Below are 22,798 nucleotides of genomic sequence, written 5' to 3'. Positions count from 1 at the left end.
GAGCTCCCTGGGTACAAATAACATCTTTCTTTGTCGCCTCGTGTCCCTGCATCTGAGCAGGACAGTGCTGCCGCACGACTGCATGGATCCTCATTCATACATTTACATTTATTTATTTACGAGACACTTTTCTCCAAAGCAACTTCCAATGAACTCTATGCAGTGTTATCAGCCCACACACCTTATTCACCGCAGTGACTTACACTGCTAGATACACTACTTACACTAAGTCACTCATCCATACATCAGTGGAACACACTCTGTCACTCATATGCTACAGGTTAACCTGAACAGCATGTCTTTGGAGTGTGGGAGGAAACCAGAGCACCTGGAGGGAATCCACACAGACACAGGGAGAACATGCAAACTCCACACAGACTGAGTGGAGCTCAAACCCATATCCTCTCACACCACCCAGGTGCTGTGATACAGATTCTTCCCCCGTATCCTCTGCTGGTATCTCTCTGAAGCTTGACAGCTCCTGAACCACCTAAATTTGTATACCTATTAATTTTAATGTGAAGAATTTTGAATAAAAATATAAGCAAAAACACATTTCACGGAACATTTTGACAATTTTCCATAACAGTATTTATATTTTTTGCTTTAATATCTTTATTGAAGCAGAGCTCTTTTTTAGCATGAGCACATAACCTGGTCACAGCAGTATACAGACACAATCAGTAGTACGAAAACACAAATGCGTACGAGAACGTAATTTTTCAGAATGGTAAAGAGCTTCAATATTTATCAGCATTTGACATTTAATGTCTGGCATTAATAGACATGATAACTATATATCTATATATTAGCTATATATATATATATATATCTATCTATCGTTATAATATAGCAGCACGGTTACAGTCGTACTCCCTGTTATGGTTTCAGTTGCATAATGAGGACAGCTGGTTACGTAGTGGTTAGAGCTACTGCCTTTGAACCCAAAGGTTGCAGGTTTGATCTCCACCTCCCACTGTAGTACTGTTAAACAAGGTACTTACCCAGAATTACTCCAGTAAAGTTACCCAGCTGTGTAAAAGGGTCAATAATTGTAACCTTAACATTGTAAGTTTCTTTGGAGAGAAGTGTCAGCTAAACGAACAAATGTACAGTCAAGAGGCGTGTGCTCGTACCGGTAGGAATTATGTTCGGGAATATAACGAACCACTAGACATCCTAATTAGGGAGCTCACTTAAATTTACCTCAATAAAGTGTGACCAGACTGTAGGCGAAGTGTTGCGAGGCCTACATCTTGCTGCCATGACGACAGAGAAGTGGGGGGTGAGGAGAGACAGAGTGACTGTGGAGAAAGTGACAGGGTGATGGAAAGGCCCATCAAAGAGACACATGCATTGACCCCCACCCCCCCACCCCAGGGAGAGACAGAGGCTAAATCATTATAATTGACTCGTGCTTTTGATTTGCATCCATGGAATGAGGATTGCGAGCGAAAAGGGTCTCGCAGAACGAGAAACGGGAGCTCGGCATTCTGGGTTATTGGACGCGCCGGCTTTTCCACACATGGCTTTTTGGTGGAATAAATACAGAGAAAATGAAATATGTTGCATGAGGTTAAACTTATCATTAAGACGTGGTGAAGACTAGATGGTGGTCAGTCCTGCTCTAATGTGAAACACCACAGCACTGAAAATTCATGTACTGTCGCTGTGCTTTATTATAGACATGATGGAGAAGTAAATATGGGAAACAATAACAATGATCAAAGGTTGGGGAAAATATGACCTTTTCCCCCGATTTTATGCTTTTATTCTTATTGGCAGTTTTCCTCCTCTATGCAGCAGCTGGGTGTTACTAGTGCCGCTTATTTGTACAGTACCACGTTTTTCCCCTAAATATCAGAGCAGCCGCCCATTACTGTGTCAAATCTTAAAATACGTCCTGCAATAATTTTCTTATCAACTCCCACACATTTTCCGCTCGGAAACCTTTGTTGTGCGCGCGCTGTTTGTGCAGAACTGAACACGCGTGTGTTTCCAGGCATACTCGACTATGTGTGCAAATATCACACACTTTTTTTTTTTTTTTTAACACCTGGAGATAAAGGCGCCCGTATTAATTCCGTTCATATGGACTGTGCGATTTAGGGACTGACGGAAAAAAAACATGCTCGGCGTGGGTCACGACACGTGTTGGCGCGTGCGCTGCGGGATTTGGAACCTCTCTGACCCGGGAATTATTATTATTATTGCTATTATTATTACATTTATTCATTTAGGCTTAGCAGACGCTTTGTACATCTGCGATGTACATCTCATCGAAAATACAATTTTTAATTATTATTATAATAGGAGAGAACAGATTCGCGAGATTAATATAATTTATGGGGCAAAGGTTGTAGATGTGGCGTAAACGAGGGTCTTTACGAGACAGGGACTAATAATTTGCACCACTGTCCATTGCACATAATTAGGAATAATAATACATAATTGCTGTTGTTATAATTATTATGCGGACACTTTTGTCCACGGTAACCACGTTATGAACACACGAACTCTCTGCAGCCGTTAACACACCACGTCGCGCAATTCACCTCATTTATCCGTGTAATTTATGTCCCCCGCTGCACGCGCGCGCACGAGTTGCGTGTTTTGCGCACAAACCCGGCGTTCGCCGCTTGCGTAACAGTGCGCTCGCTCGCGCTTGGAGACGGTGCCGCGCGCGCGACACTCCAGCGGTGGTACGTGGCGCCCCCCGCCCCCCCCTCCCCACTCGGCCCCTTCCCATACGTTTGTTGACAAAGGCCTATAATGACACCGGGCTTCGACTCACGGCACTCCACTGTACCGCGTGTGTGTGCGCGCGCACGTGTGTACATGTGCACGAGTACGTGTGTGTTTCTGAGGCGGAACCAGGAGCTTGGAATGCGAGCGTGTTTTGTTCGAGTCCGCCGACTACTGGCGCCTACCACCGGTTCGGCGGAGGGGGACACAATGGCGGCGTAGTGCGCCCAAGCGCGAGACCCGCCTTTAAACATGAAATAACAGCGCGCAGCGCGAGGACGGCGGAAGTCAAAGACCCCGCCGCCGCCCGGTTCGGGACGAGTTCGACTGCGGCGGTTCGGACGGGTTTAAACCCAAACGGTCTCGATGAACCCCCACGTACTCCCCCCCCCGCCGAGGTGCTCTTTAAAGTAACTTTCCAAGCCCCCCGCCCCCCCGCGGCTTTTTGATTGACGGCTCCATATTTTCAGTTGGTGTTTCTGTTTTTTTTTCTCCCCCGCGGCTCGAGACAGGACGAAAAAAGACAGCGGATTTGAAAGGCAAGAAAGACGGGGAGAGACAGGAGGAGTGAAGTGAAATATAGAGGAAAACAGCGCGACAGGGAAAAGCAGCGTCTTGTCACACAGCTCTCCTTTTCTAAAAAAAAACACATTTTTTTTTCCTTTCGGGATTTAAATAAAAAAAGAAAAACTTAAGGTAGGTACGACCGTACGTAGGAAGCCTATTTTGTTGCTTGTTGTATTTTATACACTATTATTATCATTATGTATGCAACTACATGTATTCTGGCCGTGGTAAAGAAGTATTTATTTCTCTGGAATCATAAAGTTTCCAAATTATGCCTTAAAATTGCATTAAAAATGCTTGAATTATGTAAATAGAAGAATAACATGTCATGTGTGTTTCTTATTTATTACATTATGTTTGTACGAACACTCGGTGTTTTGGGAGATGCCGCTGCTGCGATGGAATGACCTGTTGTGAATTAATCGTGTCCATTCAGCTGTAGATATTATTAATAACCACCGCTTTCCACCAGCGCACACACGCGGCGCGTTGCGGCGCGTTCCTCCGCCGCGTGCTTGTGATCAAGGCGTCTTTCGGTCCGTTTCTCAACATTTTCTCCGCTTTTCCAGCATTTGTCCACGAGCGCACACTGACTGGCACGCGCGGTAATAAAAATAGCTGTCAGTAATTGCGTGCTGAAATGCGGTCAAACGCGGGAACCTGTCACGGTCCGTCAGGTTCGTCGCGAGGAGGAGGACACGTGCTGCTTGTGCTTGCACTCGCGGCGTTTCGTTTGTGCAGTTTACCAGGGTAGCGCACGCGGCGAAGAAGCGCACAGGAGCGGGAGGCGCGACGCGACGGAAAGGGTCCGAATGGGATCATGGATGGAACGGCGGGCTGGTGCAACTTAAACCGTGACATTGATTACACTTTTCTCGGCACCGGCCGCCGCGCTCGTGCTTAAATTGCATTTTTCTTTTGTTGTTGTTTCCTCCCCCAAAAAACATTCTGACGCGGAGACAAAGATTCCCTGCTGCTGGCGCTTTTCTTCCAAGAGCGTCGCGCCGTTGCTGCAAACGGGTACGAGCGGCGTCACGCGGACCGTTTGTTGCGCTTGAGGCGGCGGTGCCCGCACGCGTGCTCGGCGCGCGCACGCGGCGGAGGGAATGTGTGTCAATGTCAAACGGAGGTGTGTCGCTCGAGCGGCTGACTCATCGCCCCCCCCCCACACCCAGCTCCATCATTTGGTGGCGTAAACCGCGCCGACTTCTGCGCGCTTCTGATCTATTAAGACGCACGTTTTGAAAATCAGAGATGCAAGAAATCGGGCAGCCACGCTCGTGGGCGCGGCCGTCAGACGCGGCGGGGCAGCGGTCCGGTGCGCAGCGCTGACCCTGGATACTCCGCATTGATTGTTCTTCTTTTTTTTTCAGGCGTGTGACCGCGAACGTGCACACACGTGCACAAGCATGCACGCGCATGTGGACCTCATTTTTAAACGTGGAGGGAAGGGCGTGCCAAGATCCCAACAATGTTTATTTTTAGGCTCTTTAGGCAACTCTTTTGGATTGCACTTGGCTTGGACGGTGGTAATTACCATGCAAACATGGTATCTCTGTATTAACTTACTGAACTTTCCACGTACTCAATACCCCGTTTTACACTGCATCAATGCATAGTATGCCGCACTTGACTTTTTTCAAAAAAAATATAATTCAATTGTATGGCATCAAACTTGATTAGCTTATTTATGTTATTTATGACAATCTAAATTATACAACAGTATTCACTGTACTTACACCCTGAAAGGACTTTCTGGATGAGAACAGCAAAATTAACATGGAAACAGCAAAATAAAATCGTGTATATTCAGAGTGTACAGCAAGAAATAAAGAAAACACGGAAACACCAATATAAAGCTGTATCGGGAGAATAAAATATAAAAAGCATATAAAAAGATGCATAAGGGAAAATAAAACACATGTATACTGGCATACATTGTTATCCACACATAGTTTTATTCAAAATATTACGCATCATTACACCAGCACTACATTGCATTGTGTCTTCTCACATGACACCGTACTACAGTAAATTACTGTCACAAGCACTACTCTGCCTTGAATAGTATTTTACACATATACACATTTTGTGTATCGGTTCCTTTCTCGACACCTTATCTTATCGGAATTGCTGATATGGTGTAAAGAGTACCGAGTGGCGCTGGTATGTGATAGAGCCAGAAGGAGGAAGCGAGTGATGTGAAGAATGTGCTCAGAGATTGTGTGTGTGTGTGTGTGTGTGTGTGTGTGTGTGTTCTCACACTCCTCCACTACCCTCCTGCTTCCCTTCCTTCCCTCTGTATTCCCTGCTTATGAAACTGTTCTTCACACCACTTCCTTGCCTGTGATCCTTCTCCGTAGTATGATGTTGTGCTTCGAGCAATTACCCCTCGTCTGCCCCCTCGCCCCTCCTGTTTCCCGTGGCCCTCTCCCTTTGCCCTCTCCTCCTTCTTCCCTCCATGTACAGCTGCTGTGATTGGTACGAGGCCAAAAAGCAGGCTCTGTTTTTCAGTCCAGCGGCACCTGTGTCCCACACATATATCTCAGGGCTATTTTTAAGCATCTCTGTATGTGTTTGGGTTTTTAATAGCCAGTCATGTAGTTCACATGTCTGTTTTCCAGCCCAGTAAGTGTGTTGTGGTGGGGCTGTGTGTGTGTGTGTGCTCTGTTTTCATTGCTTGGGACATTGGACCAAAGAAACTAATTGCCAGTACTGGTGTAAACCTACCATGTCTGGTGACCACAAATGCTGTTGTTGAAATTACATTTATTCATTTAGCTGATGCTTTTCTCCAAAGCCATTTACAATGCTAAGCTTACAATTATTTACCCATTAATACAGTTAGGTAATTTTTTTTTTTTTCCCAGGAGCAATTTAGGGTAAGTACCTTGCTCAGGGGTCCTGCAGCCGGAGGTGAGATTTAAACCTGCGACCTTTAGGTCCAAAGGCAGCATCTCTAAGTACTACGCTACCAGCTGTCCCCCGAGCTTACTTCATTATGTTTTACATTTACATTTACATTTATTCATTTAGCAGACACTTTTCTCCAACGCGACGTACATCTCGTAGAAAATACAATGTGCTCATTACATTAGCAAAAAGAGAGACATAGTTGAAGATGTGTGATTTTTAAATGGTTACTTTGTTTCGTTCCACCATATGAACCAATGTTCATCACACGAGTAGCTGCATAAAACTTTATCCGAATATCGACGATTCCTGATCATCTTCCTAGTAATACTTTTTTTTGAGATATATAAACATTTATGAAGATTGTCTTCCAGCTTCTTTAACAATGACGAGTCGAGAGATACTCGGTGGAGTTGAAAAGACGATGTACGTTCACATTCTCCAGTAAAACCTTCTTCATGAGCAGCCAGGTTATCCAGCGTCTCACTTTGCGGATTACTCAGATTAACTGTGTTCATGCACTTCCTATTTCCCCACATAGTTAACTACATTGTTTACCAGTTCATGCAATGCACAATATTGAATTAATTATTAAATAATATACTTTCTAATTCAAATTAATTACAGATTAGCTCAACAGTAAACTTTCTTTCATCCCTTATCTATTTTAACAGGAACAGATGTGTTTGCTAGTTTAAAAAGATCAACAAGCATGTAGCTAGTAAATGATATTCAGCATTGTGACAGAAATACGTTGTGTATAATGTGTCTAGATTATGTACACCGAATATTGAAAAACTGGATAATGCACTTATTTATTCCGTTATTTTTTATAGGAAAGAAATAGGGTTCGTTTCAGCCCAGCCCCAAGTTCACTCTAGAATCATCCTACATGATGCCTTGTATCATAAGGGAAACGAGGAAACAAACTAAAATTGTACGCGGTTTTCTTTTTTGAGGTTTGTTCCCTGAAAATTACAAAAAATTGTGATTTTTTTGAATCATATGTCATTGTAGTAGCAAAATGTCAGCATGTACCTCATAAGTTTCTGAGTTAGAATTCTTTTAAGTCCACATTTGGAATATAGGTAAAAATTTTAACAATTTTAATTTAATTTCTTTAGATTTTTTCTGCTTTAAACTATACAGAAACTGATGTTTTATTTTATAGTTGCTGCTTTTTTCTTGCCCCCCTCACCACTGCTGATAATGATGGCATCAAGACCCTCCTAAGGGAATGCATTTTGGGTCTATTGGGCAGCAGAGGGCTATCTGCAGAAATTTCATTTAGATTTATTGTATCTAAAATAAATTTGAAAATGATTTTCTAAAGTAAATTTGCCATGATGGTGTTTGTGGCCTGGAATGGGGAAGTTAAAGGCTACATGTCGTATTTTCATAAATGAATAATCAGAAAATTACAGCACAGTGTTTCACACACTGTGTCTCATACAGCTGCTGCACAATTTTTAAATTCAGCTCCATTATTGAGGACCAGATTTTGCGGTTTGGACCTTATGTAGCAGACCGTATCGATGACAAATCTGGACTGATTAACGATACGGGGTATTCACAATCTCAGACTGGATATGTGAAAAACCAGACTTAGGAAACTGAATAAAGGGAGTAACGAGCGTATATGTATATGAAAAACTACGCAAGATGTATCATTCGGGATGCCTAACGTTGCATAACTCTAGCTAGACCAGTCAGGTAGATGTGCAGCAGAATTCAGTTTCATACAGTCGTGATGGTTTGATTCAGTGTACCTCCATTCCTCTGCAGAAGTATTAGTGAACAAATGGTGTAATCACTGGTAAAAATTGCATTATGTGCTCTATGTATTAATATGAGGTTATTAAGGGGATTCTCATTTAACATTTACATTTAGCTGACGCTTTTGTCCAAAGCAATTTACGATGAATATTAAGACACCAACAATTTTTTACCGATTTATTCAGCTCTGTAATTTTACTGGAGCAATTGCTGAATACTACTACAGATGGAGGTGGGATTAAAATCTCCGATGATGGCGACAGCTCTAACTGCAACACTACCAGCTGTTTCCAAAGGTCATACACCCCAGATGGGACTCGAACCCACAATCCCTGGCTTAGAAGGCCAGTGCCTTATCCATTAGGCCACTGGGGTAGTTGATAGCCTCAGTGGTTAATTTCTTATAGAGATAGGATGTACCTAGATTGCGTCCTTCCTTCACTGATATTTTTGAGGACGATTATATAAGTAGTGCTTCAGGGTAGCTCTGTTTGCTCCAGGTATTTTGATCCAAGTGTAAAAGTATATGAATGTATCCCATTTCCAAGGTTACATCTTAAGGCTCTGTCTGACAGTCACCTGTTGCACATGTGCCTTGAGCCACCTCTCTGTTAAGGGAACCGAAAGTGAACTTTTCCGTTTCGGATTTTTGGAGATGCGTTGTTTTTCTTTTTTGCAAAAATGTTTTTTCTTGCACAAAATTGTGTTTACCTGCCAGACCAATAGATGGTAGTAAAACACACGCTGTAGGGGCTTGTGGGCCATCCTTAATTGAGCCCGCCTCCTCTGAAGTGTGTACAGCCTACATCTGCTTTTCCTGAGTCCTGGTCACTCTAATAGCACCTGTAAGAGGAGGTGTACAGTTACCATGGTAATAAAAGTGGAGGTAAAAAAAAATGTCGAAAACAGAGTGACGCTGTCGTTAATTGCAGATAATTACGGGATGAATTTGTTCACAGTTGGAATTGAGCACGGGCTTGTGGAGGTGCTGCACTCTGAATTTTTAGTAGCTTTATTCCTAATTTTAAGGATGCTTAGAGTTAATTAAAATAGTAAAATAAATAGTAATTTTTCATATAGTGCATTTTTATGTATTATAGCTACATATGAGTTTTTTTTTCTTTTATTTTTCTTTTATTAAATAAAACCTGACCTGCAAATAAATCAAGGGATATTTGTATGATTAAGCTTTTATGGGTGTTGTCTTGAGCATAAAAATGAGTTCGCAGTTACAAACACAACAACGTACGACCATTCATCCTGTCCCAGGCATGTTCGTAAGTTGAGTTAGACAGTGTATTCTGTCACTATGCCCGAATAGTAATAGAAGAGACCGGAACAACACCAGAATAGGGGAACAGCACACCCAGACACACAAAGAAATGTGAAAGTAGACAATAAACTGCAAATAAATGAAATGCAGCACTGGCAGCTCAACTGGATCGTTGCGAGTTGAAAGTGTGTAGCACACAGTAGTGAGCCAGTGCGGCACACTAATATACTGCAGGGCTGTGGAGTCAGGACACAAATCTTGGACTCCGACTCCACAGCATTGCCCAAAAGTTGCAGGTTGTTTTGGGGGTCGACTTATCTGGCGAATATAGGCCTAAACCTATAGCACACGTCTAATTTTTGGGGGTTGACTTATACACCGGATCGACTTATACGCTGGCATATATGCTACATGTAGTCAGAATCGATACATTTTTACCAACTCGGACTCCAGTAACCCAATAATTGCTCCCGACTCTGATTCCACAACTCCGACTCCACAGCACTGCCCAGAAGTTGCATGTTATTTTGGGGGTCGACTCATACGGCGAATATAGGCTTAAATCTATAGTATATTATGCCTCTAATTTTTGGGGGTCATCTTATATGCTGGGGGGCACAGTGGCACAGTGGGTTGGACCAGGTCCTGCTTTCCAGTGGGTCTGGGGTTCGAGTCTTGCTTGGGGTGCCTTGTGAAGGACTAGTGTCCTGTCTTGGGTGTGCCCCCTCCAGCCTTATGCCCTGCCGTGCTGGGTTAGGCTCTGGCTCCCTGCAACCCCATATGGGACAAGTGTTTCAGATGATGTGTGTGTGACTTATACACCAGTATATGGAGTCAGTACATTTTTACTGACTCTGACTCCAGTAACCCAAAAATTGCTTCCAACTCCAACTCCAACTCCAACTCCACAGCACTAGTATACTATGTGCGTAGTATCTGTTCAAAGTGTAAGAGTGATCATTAGGACTGTCCTCAGCGCTTGAGGGCTTTCACGTATTTTACCACGTTTAAGAAAACAGAGCAACCGTTGCTCACAACACAGCATTAGAAGATGTCAAAGTACACTTTCCCCATGGATTGTTATGATATCATGTTTGTTGTAAGACGGTTATTACTGCCTGTTTTCCATCTGCATAGGAAATCTCACTGAAAAAGATGATCTGGCACGTAGATGTAAATGAAAACTAAATATTTAAATGCGAATGTAAATATTTGTGCTATACAGTCCAGTTCCGTGGCGCAAACAGTCTTTCTAATTCTAGCTGCCTGTTTATTTTTGAGGGCTGATTTTTTTCATCAGGTGTACACAGCTCTGGTCCTCAAGGGTCAGAGTTTTGCAGGATTTGGACGATGAACTTTACTGCTTCCCAGGCCGACACCCAAATCACCAGGTTATCTGACATGTTGACCATTTAATGACTTCAGTGCAGCAAAACCCAGATCACCCAGAAGCTCTTGAGATGTTGTAGACCAGTGTTGTAGATCATCTAGGGTGAGTAAGAAATCTTTTTCAGTAATCCCATGTGCACGATTTCGTAACTATAGCTTCTGGTCAGGCCCTCTACTCTTTCGTAGAGAAAAAAAAAAAATTGTCCTTTCTTGCCTGTGATTGGCCAGCTATCTTTGTTCCCTGGTTTGTGATTGGCTGTTCATTGCCCTTGCCGGTGGTAGCCCATCTCTGAATGTCGCCCGCTTGAAGGTTACAACACTATCTGCTTTCATTAAAACCTCCAGCACACTTTCACGTGGAGATCATCCGGTCAACAGTGTTTCTGTTTTGTTTTTTTTTTTTCATTTTTGTCGTTATTTTACAGTGAAGGCTATGAAAGGTTTTATTATCAGCATATTTATATGATGTCCTCTTGCACTCAAGTGGTCTCTTGTACTTAGGTTCAGCAGCCAAATTTTGACATTGTACAGTACCTTCTTTTTATCTCTTTGTCCCACACACACACACACGCACACACACACGCACACACACAGAATTCTCGCTAATGCTAACACAAACTGTCAGACATACACTTAAAGCACGTATATCACAAGCTAATGGAGATATGGGCACACGTTAAAAGACACAGAGCCGCACGTAGTCATTTTCACACAGCGACGCATTCACATGCAGGCACGCTGACACACAGGCACGCACATTCCATGGGAAGAGAGCTGATCTTCTGGAAGGGTGGAACTCCATGTGCCAGGGACCGGAATAGGAAATGATTGATCTGGCGACTCATGGTGCTCTCCTAAGGTTAGGGTTAGAGTCAGTGGACCTCGGGTTCACAGCGCTAAATAGGGCAATGAACCTGAGACTGTAGGTTGTGCCGGTGGGGCCTAAGGAAGCGCTTGATGGCTGCAGCTGTTTCCGTGTTGAAGAGTATCTGAAATGGTTTTCAACCAAGTGATGATATGGAGACTTCGCCCACAGGCGACCATACTTCTCTTACCTCCTGGTGATGCAGAAGTGATGCATTTTGAGACCGTTCCTGAATGTTGAGAGGGATTCAGCAGTTCTGAGTGAGAGGGGGAGGTCATTCTACCATATTTGAGCCAGAACGGAAAACCTTTGCTCTTTCGGGCCACTTGTGCGTGGGACCATCAAGCGGGCGGGGGTGGAGGAGCGTGGCAGTCCGAGCGACCAGGTCTTTTTCAGCCAAGCAATCTAACGCACTTGTTCACTCACTCTTAGACACATTAAGGATAATTCAGAGTCACCAGTTCACCTGAAACTCAAGTCGGACTAGGAGAGGCAGCCGGAGCACCCAAAGGAAACCCAGGCAAACATGGAGAGAACATGCACACTATTATTATTATTATTATTATTATTATTATTATTATTATTATTATTGCTGTTATTACAAACACAGTGCTGATGGTTTTGTCCAATGTGATCGGATGTTGCGTTGCAGCTGAGACAAAATCAGCCTAGCGGAGTCCAGCTTGTTTGACGTGCTGTTTGTGCAGTGCACGGAAATGGGACAAGAGGATTAATTTAATAGATGCTTATAGTTGGATCACTAGAGACAAAACATGAGAAAAATCTTATGGAGTGATATGGCAAAAGGGCTTAATATATAAGGCTTTATATATAGATGGAGCAAAGCAGTTTTCCTAATTTCTTATGGAACTAATGGAATGTGAGTGGTTGTAAGCGAATCCTTGTGCTTGGTTCACATTCATGGGATATGAATGGGTGTGATGGGCTTTCAATCGATATGTTTGTTTGAGAACTGAAGTACATGATGGGTCCAGTGTTATTTTATACCATTACAGTGTACCTCCCAGCAGCGCTGTGGAGTCGGAAGCAATTATTGGGTTACTGGAATCGGAGCTGGAGTCGGTAAAACTGACTATGGCTAAATGTATCATGTATGCTGGTGTATAAGTCGACCCCCTAAATCAGAGGTGTAATATAGGGTTAGGCCCACATTCGCTGGATAAATTGACCCCCAAAATAATGTGCAACTTGCCGTGGAGTCAAGAGTCGTGGAGTCGGAAGCAATTAGTGGGTTGCTGGAATCGGAGTCGAAGGTTTTGGGTACCGGCTCCGCAGCCCTGATTGTCGGTGCTGCTGCTTATTGAGAATGTTGCTGCAGTTGATCCTCACAGCCTGTGCTGACCTGAGCTATATTTCAAGAATGAACTGGGAACACTGAGTGCCTCACACACTGTACTTTCTGGGTAGGAGCCAGGCCATTGTGGGCCTGTACTGGACAACAAGGTTACTGGGTCTCAAAACACATCTCTTTTACACTCACGTCTCCTTGGATCTCCTGGATCTTCATAAATGATGTTATGGACTGGGCTTGGTAGTACCGAATGGGCAGTGCTGTGATTTAATATCTGCTTGAAAACAAATACGTCTAATTTCCTAAGGGCTGGTTTTGACTGGACATAAATGGATAAGACTAATGCGAAGTGAAATCAAATGGTGGAACCAATATGTTTGGTTGCATGGTATATGAATGCGTTTGATGAGTTTTGCTGTAGTATGTTTGCTTGGGAACTGAAGTGAATGTGTCCAGTATTATGTTATTCTCTCTTCGTTGCACCTCCCGATACTGAGCCAGTGGTGTCTTGAGGACGGTAGGGCTGAGTCAATAACGGGCTGAGTTTGGTTATATTGAGTCAGCAGTGCATTGGAGTTGGTAGTACTGAGTGAGTCATAAACTGAGCATCACTGGGTCAGTAATTGACTGGACTTGGTAATAGTAAATCTCGAATGGACTGTGTAATAATGAGTCCCTGATAAACTGAAATGGGTATTGCTGAGCCAATGCTGAACTGGGTACTGCTGAGTCAGCAATAATTAGAGTAGGTCAGGTCCTACTGAGTTAATGATGGATTTTGGTTGGTAGTGTTGAGTCAGTAAGTGGTGGCGTAGTGGTTAGCCAGTTGTGGGTCAGACAGTACTCGGTCAATGATGGATTTTGGTTGGTAGTGTTGAGTCAGTAGTGGATGGAGTTGCACCGAGCCAATAATGAGTTGGATAATGAGTCGATGTTGAGTCAATGTCGCATTGGGGCTGGTATTACTGATCCAGTACTACCAAGAATAAAGTGTATCATTGATTAATCCATTGTTCCCTCAACACGACTGAATAAATGATGGATTGGGGCTCGTATTACTCAGTCAGTAATGCACTGACATACTGAGTGAGTGATGGGTTGAGATGGGCAGGGCTGGATCCTAGAGCTGGAGTGCAGAGAGAGTGTTTCTGAGGTTAGGCAGCTGAGCCCCGTCTGGCCACACAGGGGACTAGTGTTCTCTAGGCTGCTTTGTACAGAGGTGATGTGCATCGGTTTGGCTCCGTGGGAAAGGGAGAGGAAGCAAGAGAGACAAAGACAGAGAGTGAAGGAACCTTGGCATCTCTCTAGGTCTCCATGGCGGCAGGTTCTGTTAGCTTTCCTTGTGTCTGTTTTCCCTTTGTGCTCTCTTTTCTTCCAGAAGGAGTGTGTTGATGTTATTTAACCAAAACTGAAGCAGAAGGAGAGAACAGACACGCAGGTGACCAGACAGCAAAATGTCCACGCAGAAAGGATGCATCTGAGCCAAAATCACATCCCGTTGCGCATTAATTGAATCTTTATTTTCCCACTTGAAAAAGTAGCAACATTATTGTTCAGTCTGCTTCAAATGTTTGCTTTTGCTCCTTTCAGACTGCTGGGTAAAAATAGTTAAACTTCTGTCTGCATGGTGTTCAGTCTGGCACTGAGGGATCGCGGATAACAGTGGGATGCCCATAGTGGACGGCTGTCGTGACCTGGTGTGGATGCACCTGTACGTGAAGCTGTTTTTTTTCTTCAACCCACAGGGATGAAATGCCATATTCACTGGAGACAAAGTCTGGAGCTCATAATAAAAGCTGGAAGCAGAAATGACAGTGCTGGGCACAGATCTGCACATCTCGTCCAGGGCTTGTGTTTTGGCTGAGAGAGAGAGGACGGAAGAGATGTGCTGCCAGAAACACAGTTTACTTGGTGTTCTCTTTATCCCGGCGTTTTTTGGGGCAAAGAGGGTGAGATCAGAATATGTTATGCTGTATGTGGTTGGAAATGCTCTTATTCTACACTGCACAACCCTGCAGGGAAAGAGCCTGATTAAATCTACAGCTGGTAAATGAAAACTGGGGGGGGGGGGGGGGGGGAATAATTTTGCAAAATGAACAACATTATCAGTGATTAGGGAATAAGAGTGAGGGAAATACGGCCCATGTCAGACTAGGCTGATGGATAAGACTCATGAGGTTGGAATGGGACAGGTTGATGAATTTGTAGATGGAACTGATGACAGCAGTAGGCTGGATTTCTGAGGGGTCTTATGAATGGAATTGATGAAAGGATGGATGACTGATGCTGTTGAGTCATTGATGGTAGTGATGATGTTTTAGTTCTTGGAGTCACATCTCATCACGCTTGTCTCCATTATCAAGCACAGTTCTTCCGTACCGCTTAGGTTTGCTCTGTTTTTCTTTCGCCCCATAGTTGTTTCAGATGGAAATGGCGGGGGGGTGGTGGCACAGTGAGTAGTGCTGCTGTCTCACGGCGCCTCGGTGGTGCGAGAGGGTGTGGGCTCGATCCGCACTCAGTCTTTGTTGAGTTCGCATGTTCTCCCTGTGTCTGCATGTCTGCATGGGTTTCCTCCCACAGTCCAAAGACATGTTGTTCTGGTAGATTGGTGTGTGAGAGAGAGAGTGCGTTCCACTGATGTATGGATGAGTGACCCAGTGTATCTAGCAGTGTAAGTCACCATGGTGAATAAGGTGTGTAGGCTGATAACACTACACGGAGTTCCCTAGAAGTTGCTTTGGAGAAAAGCATCTGCTAAACAAATAGATGTAGATACATCTAGTGTTTTTCTTTTCGTGGTTACTCCTCCAGCCCTTAGTCATTGGAATATCTCAGCCTGTATATGTCTAACTGTGTTTCCCTTTCAGTGGCTGCCTTTCCCCTTTGGCTCATTGTAATTCTCGGTGGGTCTCGCTGCCTCTCTCCCTGGTGACAGACTGTCCCCCCCCCATGCATTAAAGAGTCCTCACACGCTCCAGAGCACACTGGCCCACTCTCAGGAAGAACACAGAGATTAAGCACCAAGGGAGAGAGGGAAAGGGAGGGTGAGTGCGCGTGTGAGTGTGCGTGAGAGTGCGTGAGCACGTGTGCGATCGTGCATGTGCGTTTATGTATGTGTGAGAGAGAGGGACACAGTCATACGGTTATAAAAGCAGAATGGTTACGCAATGGCTTCCTTTCTGATGTCCCAGTATCTTGTAAGCCGCCGCAGTGTTCTGTGTTCCGAAACATGTTTTTTTTTTTTTTTTTTTTTTTTCGGTCGTGTTCAGTGACCTTGAGGGAACGGCTTGTTTCGGCTCGGGTTGAGTATTTGTACCTACCGGAGAGGGCGTGGATGTCGGCTTGTGTCACCATTAGGCAACGTGAAGCTACAGCTTGCGTGTTCATCGTGGCGTTGGGACCCGGGTTACTGGGGTATTGTAGGTATTATGTGGTGTTTTTGAGTCTCTTTCAAGGCTCTGGCAGATTTGTCTTTAATGTCCAGCCAGTGAGTCCCCAGTAGGTGGGACAGTTGAGAGTGAATTGGACTCGAGCCAGTAAGATATGAATACTGGATGTGCAACGAGCCATGTGGTGACTAATCGTTGCTGTTTGAAGCGCAGTGGGTCTTGGGCGTATTGTGACTGTTTGTACAACCCCCCCCTCCTTAGCCACGTTCGCCTCTTTCGGAGCCTAATTCCATCACAGAGAGCAGCGGGACCACCCAGGAGCAGGAAGAAAAGATGTATCTTAAACTTCTCTTCTTCCTGCATCTGCCCTTTTGGCTCAATTTAGCCCCGTCCTCTTTCTCCTCCACCCATCACTCCCCTTTCCCTTCCTTTTCTAACCTTCCCTGAACCTCCTTTTTGCTTTCATGAATACCTCTTCTCTCTCTGTTCAGAGTCCTTCTGCGCTTCTGGTCGTAAACCTCCATTTTCCGTGCTCTGGTTTCCTCCCACAGTCCAAAGACATGCAATTCAGATAAACTGGTGACACAAAATTGCTCGTGGTGTGTTAATCGGGAAGTGAGCGCGTGTGTGGTCCATGCTACCTGGTCCTCCCGTCCAGGGTGTAGCCCTCCTCAGCCTTGCACCCAGTGTTTCCAGGACAGGTTCCGGTTCACGTGACCCTGCTTAGGACAAGCGCTTATTGAAATTGGATGGACGGATTATCCCCCATCATCACTCCATATTTTCTGTAGCCAATTGTGTCCTGCTGTTCCACTGACCGCTATATCTCGTACCTGCCAGGAGACATCGAGGCAGCTGCTGCGGCTGAACTCCCACTCACAGTTAGCTAATGCCTTCGCCCAGAATGGAAGTGGCCACGATTTGGCAGCGATTCTGGCAATGTACAGGAACAACCTGCTCTCAGCATTATCGTTTAATTACATGGAACATTGCACTGTTTTTGACGCACTGGTTTTAACTTGCTTGATCGCATTTAAAACTGAAAAGATTTAAAGGTACTTTGCCCCGCCTGGCTGTCTCTGGAATTGCGGAACATTGCGGAAAATCAACCAAATCTATCGGCATGTACGAAAATGCGCACTTAATTATTTGTACATCATAAAATAAAAGGTAGAAAAAGAGTCTGGACAGCACCTGAAGATGTGCGAACAGCGTAAGTGTCACACTCATTAAACACTGTGCACAGAAACCCATTGCTCAGCATCTGTGATTTTTATTATTTTCTTTAGTTCTTTGTTACTTACTTTGTCATTGAAAAATTTAATTGAGCTTTTGTTCAGTTTTTTTTTTTTGCATGGAAGGCAAAGAAAATGCCTCAGTGACACTTATTTTTCATTAGCGTGGACCCTGGTAGTGTTGTCTATTCTAAAAGCTGTACATTTTTATTACTGTACACATTTAGTAACAGTCTGCAGTTAGTTTTTTTCCTCTCTATAGCAAATGTTAGATCCACTGTAATTTAACAGCTGTGTTTGAGTTCTATTACTGCCTTTTTTTTAATGCGTTCAATCATATTCTGACTAGATGGATGCATTTTGAACAAATCATGTGAGCGATTTCTTCATTTATGTCACTTACTTGTCTCTTTTGGTGTCCATTGTTTGGTGGGAAGGGAAGGAAAGATGGCTGGAAGTGTAACGGTTAGAGCCGCTGCCTTTCGACCCAAAGGTTGCCGGTTTGAGCTTCACCTAGTGTTGTAGTACCCTTGAGCAAGGTACTTATAAATCTCTCCAGTAAAACTAGCCAGCTGTATAAATGGGTAATTAATTGTAGGGGGTATAACATTGTAAGTTGTTTCTCAAAAAAGCATCAGCTAAAAGTAAGCAGAGACTTCTAGCGGGCTGGGGCACGACTGAGAGCAAGCATTCCTTTGTCCATAGTCAGCTGCACATATCACAGTTATTGATCAGGTCAGAAGTCTGCCAGCATAGACTGTACTCTCTGGAATGATTGAAGAACTGAGATGTCACATGAACAAGCATTTAAGGAGCTGGAAAGCTATTTTGCAGACTAATCACTGAACAAATCGGCGAAAAAACAAACAAGGAATTGAAACTATCAAAAACAAACAGTGACCTAATTCAAAATCAATATCTTTATGAACGATGGTAAAAGTTTGCTTCGTGGCATTGGTTCTTCGTAATACTTTTAACGGCTGAAGGTGTACTGACAATAAATGTACTGAGTTGTTCTGAAAGAAGCTCCAAAAACAGCACATGAACTGTAAAAAGGAATTGGTTGAGAATAAAGTAACTAAATCTGAATTAACCAGTGCTGTGGAGTTGGAGTCGGTTAAAAATGTACCGTATATGCCGGTGTATAAGTCAATCCGGTATATAAGTCAACCCCCAAAAATTAGAGGTGTAAAATAGGTTTAGGCCGATATTCCTTGGATAAGTTGACCCACAAAATAATGTGCAACTTTTGGGCAGTGCCGTGGACTCGGAGTCGAAGATTTGTGTACCGACTCCACAGCCCTGGAATTAACAGGAGGAAATAAGCAGACAGCGTTGTGATCAAGTGGCGTTAGTAGCGCGCTTCACGCCCTATGCATCTGGGATCACCGCAACCCAAATTGGAGAAGCAGTTTGGGAAAATGGGGAAAGAAAAACTGAACAAGCTTCCAAAGCTGTGTTTGACTAAATATAGTATCAAATGAATAAATTTAATGAAGCAGTGAAAGAATCAGTGACTCACATAATTTGGGACTGAATAACATACCATGCAGCTCTAGTTAGCTCATAAATAGGAACTACATAAAAAAATTGTTAACTATAGTACAGGCAAAATAATTTTAGGTCACTGTATCTTCTTGGCAATTGAGCAGGTATGTTTTCTAATCAGTTTGCATTTTCTGCTTAACTTGCTTGCCGGATAAAGCCGTTGACAAGTACTTCTTAGAATGAAACGCATGTGGTGTCAGAAGTGGGATACTGCATACATTTTTGGTTACGATGTAATACGGTAACAGATTTATGTAACAAAGGTTGGGGGTTTATACAAAGTACAAAAAAATTTTCTAACATTCAGCTAGGAATTTCAAAATGCATGTATGGTTTTACATTTACATTTATTTATTTGGCAGACGCTTTCTCCAAAGGGACGTGCATCTCATAGAAGTACATTTAGTAACATTTTGAATTATGTTACTAAAATTGTGCCTCTTCTCACCCTAGTAAGAGCATTGTTTCACTGTAGCTGTTTTTATAGTAAGAAATTAATGTTGTTCGTAAAGTTAACTGAATTAAAATATTTAATAAGCTACGTAGTGCTGCTGAGATATTCCTGTATGTTATGCAGTCGCCAAAGAGTAGGTTTGTGGAGTTCCGCCGGCGAGTACATGTGAAATTTAGTAAAGTGTAATAAAATAAGGGGGCGCGGTGGCGCAGTGGGTTGGGCTGCTGTCCTGCTCTCCGGTGGGTCTGGGGTTCGAGTCCCGCTTGGGGTGCCTTGCGACGGACTGGCGTCCCATCCTGGGTGTGTCCCCCTCCCCCTCTGGCCTTACGCCCTGTGTTGCCGGGTAGGCTCCGGTTCCCCGTGACCCTGTGAGGGACAAGCGGTTCTGAAAATGTGTGTGTGTGTGTGTGTAATAAAATAAAATGTAATAAATGTAATAAAGCTGGACTTGTAGATGGAAACCAGTAAGTGCCTCCGCAGTTGATTATGTAAGATGGGTTCCCTAAAATTGTACAGATTCCCATCCTCACTCTTGCAGATGCCGAAGTTGAGCCGGAGGCCATTAAAACTGCTTTCGCTTCGAATGAAATCTCTTTTCACTTCAAATGAAATTTGATCATGGCTGCTACACCGAAAAGGCATGTCTACAGCTAGAAACTATGAAGGTCAAGGGAGTTTTTGTTGTCAGGATGTTTTTTTTTTTTTTTACATATGTGTCTATAAAGTGAAACCAAGTGGTTGGAATATTTACCCCAACAGGCCAGTTGTCAGAAGTTGCTGTAGTAACTTGTGGCCCGTTGCTCTCCAGCTTTTCAGCACTTAAATATGCTCATGGGAGCAGAAGCAGTGACATGGCCACACGGCGGGTAACATTGTGGCAAAACGCTTCTGTTACACCACTTACCTTGAAAACCATGTGAGTGGTTCCTATGAGTCTAACTGCTCTTGGCGGCAGTAGTTGGAAAGGAAACCACTGATAAATAACATCTGGTGCAGTTTGTGCCAATTTATAAATTTACTATGAAGGGAATACTGACGGTATTTGTAGTAGCAAATAATACTGGTAAGTAATATTTGTAGTAGCAAGTAATATTACCATAGAGCAATTCATTAGTAATAACTGCCTAATTCTAATGCAGAATAGCTGTCGTTTGGAACCTGTCCCGGAAGCATGGGGTGAGAGTTAGGGTACACCCTGTATGGACGTACTGCTACTAGTCAAGGTGTAAAAAGTGATATATATAGTCAACATCTGCTTTATAGCCTTGGTATTTTAAGGAGAGCGGTATTAGACCAAGCCTGCCTGTATTTATATATCAGTCTTGGACGGAGAACATGGAAATGCCCAGTGACCTCTGTGCTCGCACATTCCCTTATCTCAGCAAGCCGCTACCATCCTATATCCATCTCAGTTTTCTCCACAGATGTCCCAAAAATGGGATGTCAACAACTTTGCTCAATGCCAAAAACGAGCCCCCCCAACAGATTCTAGCAAAGCTGTAAAGTAAGTCAAAGATTCACCGAAATGCATCTAATACTTTGGCTAATACTTCCAATGACTAAATCTAATTTTTCCCCCATCTTCTTTTTGATTTTTTCACCGGCTAAAGCCAGGCTGAATTTTGTATTCAGCTGAGATTTGTATATCAGGACAGCCGGTATTGCAGTAGTTAGAGCTGCTGCCTGTAGACCCTAAGATTGCATGTTTGACCCCAACCTCCAGCTGTAGTACCCTTGAGCAAGGTACTTGGCCTAAATTGGTGCTCAGCTGTATAAATTGATAAATAAGTGCAAACTCAACATTCTGAGTTATTTTGGAGAAAAGTGTGTTGAAAGCTGTGTTTGTTTCCCATGCACCATACTTATGCGTTATTTTTCTAGTCAAACATCTCTGTATTTTTCCAAAAACACGCAGTGTAGCTGTGAACACTTGTCTACACCTGCCTTTTGGACAGTTATAATGGAAAAGGTGTTACAGTACAAACTTGTTTAGGTGGTTTAGCGGCTTTGGCGGAGCTTTTCCGTGAGGGTTTGTGCTGTCGGTCCTTCAGAATGGCTGCAACGGTTTGAGCGATTGCTCCCCTGATACTTAACCTTCACAGACAGACTGGCGACGTCAGCCGGTTTCCAGGCTCAGATGCAGTTTTAGTACAGTACAGGCAAAAGCTTTCTTTAAGTGTTTTTTCATTAGGTGAAATAATTATGCTGCTTTTCAGGAAGTGAAATGTCAAAAACGAATAATCTTATCAACAGTCATGTCATATTTAATTTTAAAATCTATTTATAAACCCGTTTATTACTGTATAAATGACAAATAAGAGAAACGTCAACAATACAGTACTCTCCCCTTATCCACGGGGGATGTATTCCAAGACCACCAGCAGATGCCTGAAACCGTGGATGGTACCAAACCCCATACAGTATATACTGTTTTTTCCTGTACAGAAAAAGAAAGAAAACTAAGGATGAATACCCAGGTCCTCATGAGTACTGATTTTTAAATAAAGGTTTTTTATTTTTAAAAAAAAAAGGTTACTTAAACACAAGAACCGCAATACCGCAACAGTCAATCTGATAACCGAGATGCTACTAAGTGACTAACGGGCCGGTAGCGGATACAGCGTGGGTATGCTGGACAAAGGGATGTTTCACATCCTGGGAGGGACGGTATGAGGTTTCACCACGCTACTCAGAACAACGCGCGATTTACAGCTTACGAGTTGTTTATTTCTGGAACTTTCCATTTAATATTTTCGGACCGCGGTTGACGGTGGGTAACTGAAACCGCAGAAAGCGAACCCGCGGATAAGGGGGAGACTACCGTATTTTAATATGAAGGACCTAATAAAGTGTTGGGCCACCCTTTGCCTTCAGAACATCTCTGGTCCTTCTTGGAATGCCGCAATACAAGTTTTGAACTGTGTGTAGTGGAATATCGGAAACCTCCAGTTTTTTGAGGGATTATGGAGGTGGAAATCAACTGTGCACTCTCCGTTCCAGAATGTTCCATACAGGCAGTGCTATGGAGTCGTAGTCAGAAGCAATTATTGTGTAACTGGAGTTGGAGTCGGTAAAAATGTACAGACTCCGACTAAATGTACTGTATATGCCGGCGTGTAAGTCGATCCGGTGTGTAAGTTGACCCCCCCAAGAATTAGAGGTGTAATATAGGTTTAGGCCTATATTTGCCGGATTATTCCATCCCCAAAATAATGTGCAACTTTTGCGCAGTGCTGTGACGTCGGAAGCCATTATTGGGTTACTGGAGTCGGGGTCGAAGGTTTTGTGTACTGACTTCACAGCCCTGCATACAAGTTGAGTAATATTTAGAT

The 22,798-nt window shown here is 43.5% G+C and overlaps 1 protein-coding gene and 1 non-coding gene across 4 annotated transcripts in view; one reads left to right on the top strand and one right to left on the bottom strand.

The window, feature by feature from the left end:
• Nucleotides 1–2,914: 2,914 nt before the first annotated feature.
• The window catches only part of ndrg2 (NDRG family member 2), a 35,979-nt gene continuing 16,095 nt past the window's right edge, over nt 2,915–22,798 (top strand). Inside the window, exon 1 of one of the 3 annotated variants that reach the window (XM_018763835.2) lies at nt 2,915–3,441. Coding sequence is in view for 1 of the 3 variants with exons in the window: in XM_018763834.2 (XP_018619350.1) it covers nt 17,430–17,442 (13 nt within the window). In the remaining 2 variants the exon portion in view is untranslated. Of the gene's footprint in view, nt 3,442–15,799; nt 15,885–17,410; nt 17,443–22,798 lie in introns of those variants that run through there. The other 2 variants (XM_018763836.2, XM_018763834.2) reach the window with 2 other exon arrangements.
• Nucleotides 8,304–8,376, bottom strand: trnar-ucu (transfer RNA arginine (anticodon UCU)). The gene has a single exon. It is a non-coding gene; the product is annotated as a tRNA-Arg (tRNA).

Source organism: Scleropages formosus, chromosome 11, assembly GCF_900964775.1.
Source record: "Scleropages formosus chromosome 11, fSclFor1.1, whole genome shotgun sequence".
In the NCBI taxonomy this organism is placed as follows: domain Eukaryota; kingdom Metazoa; phylum Chordata; class Actinopteri; order Osteoglossiformes; family Osteoglossidae; genus Scleropages; species Scleropages formosus.
The sequence above is the reverse complement of the archived record's forward strand: the minus strand, read 5'-3'. Positions and strand labels throughout refer to the sequence as shown.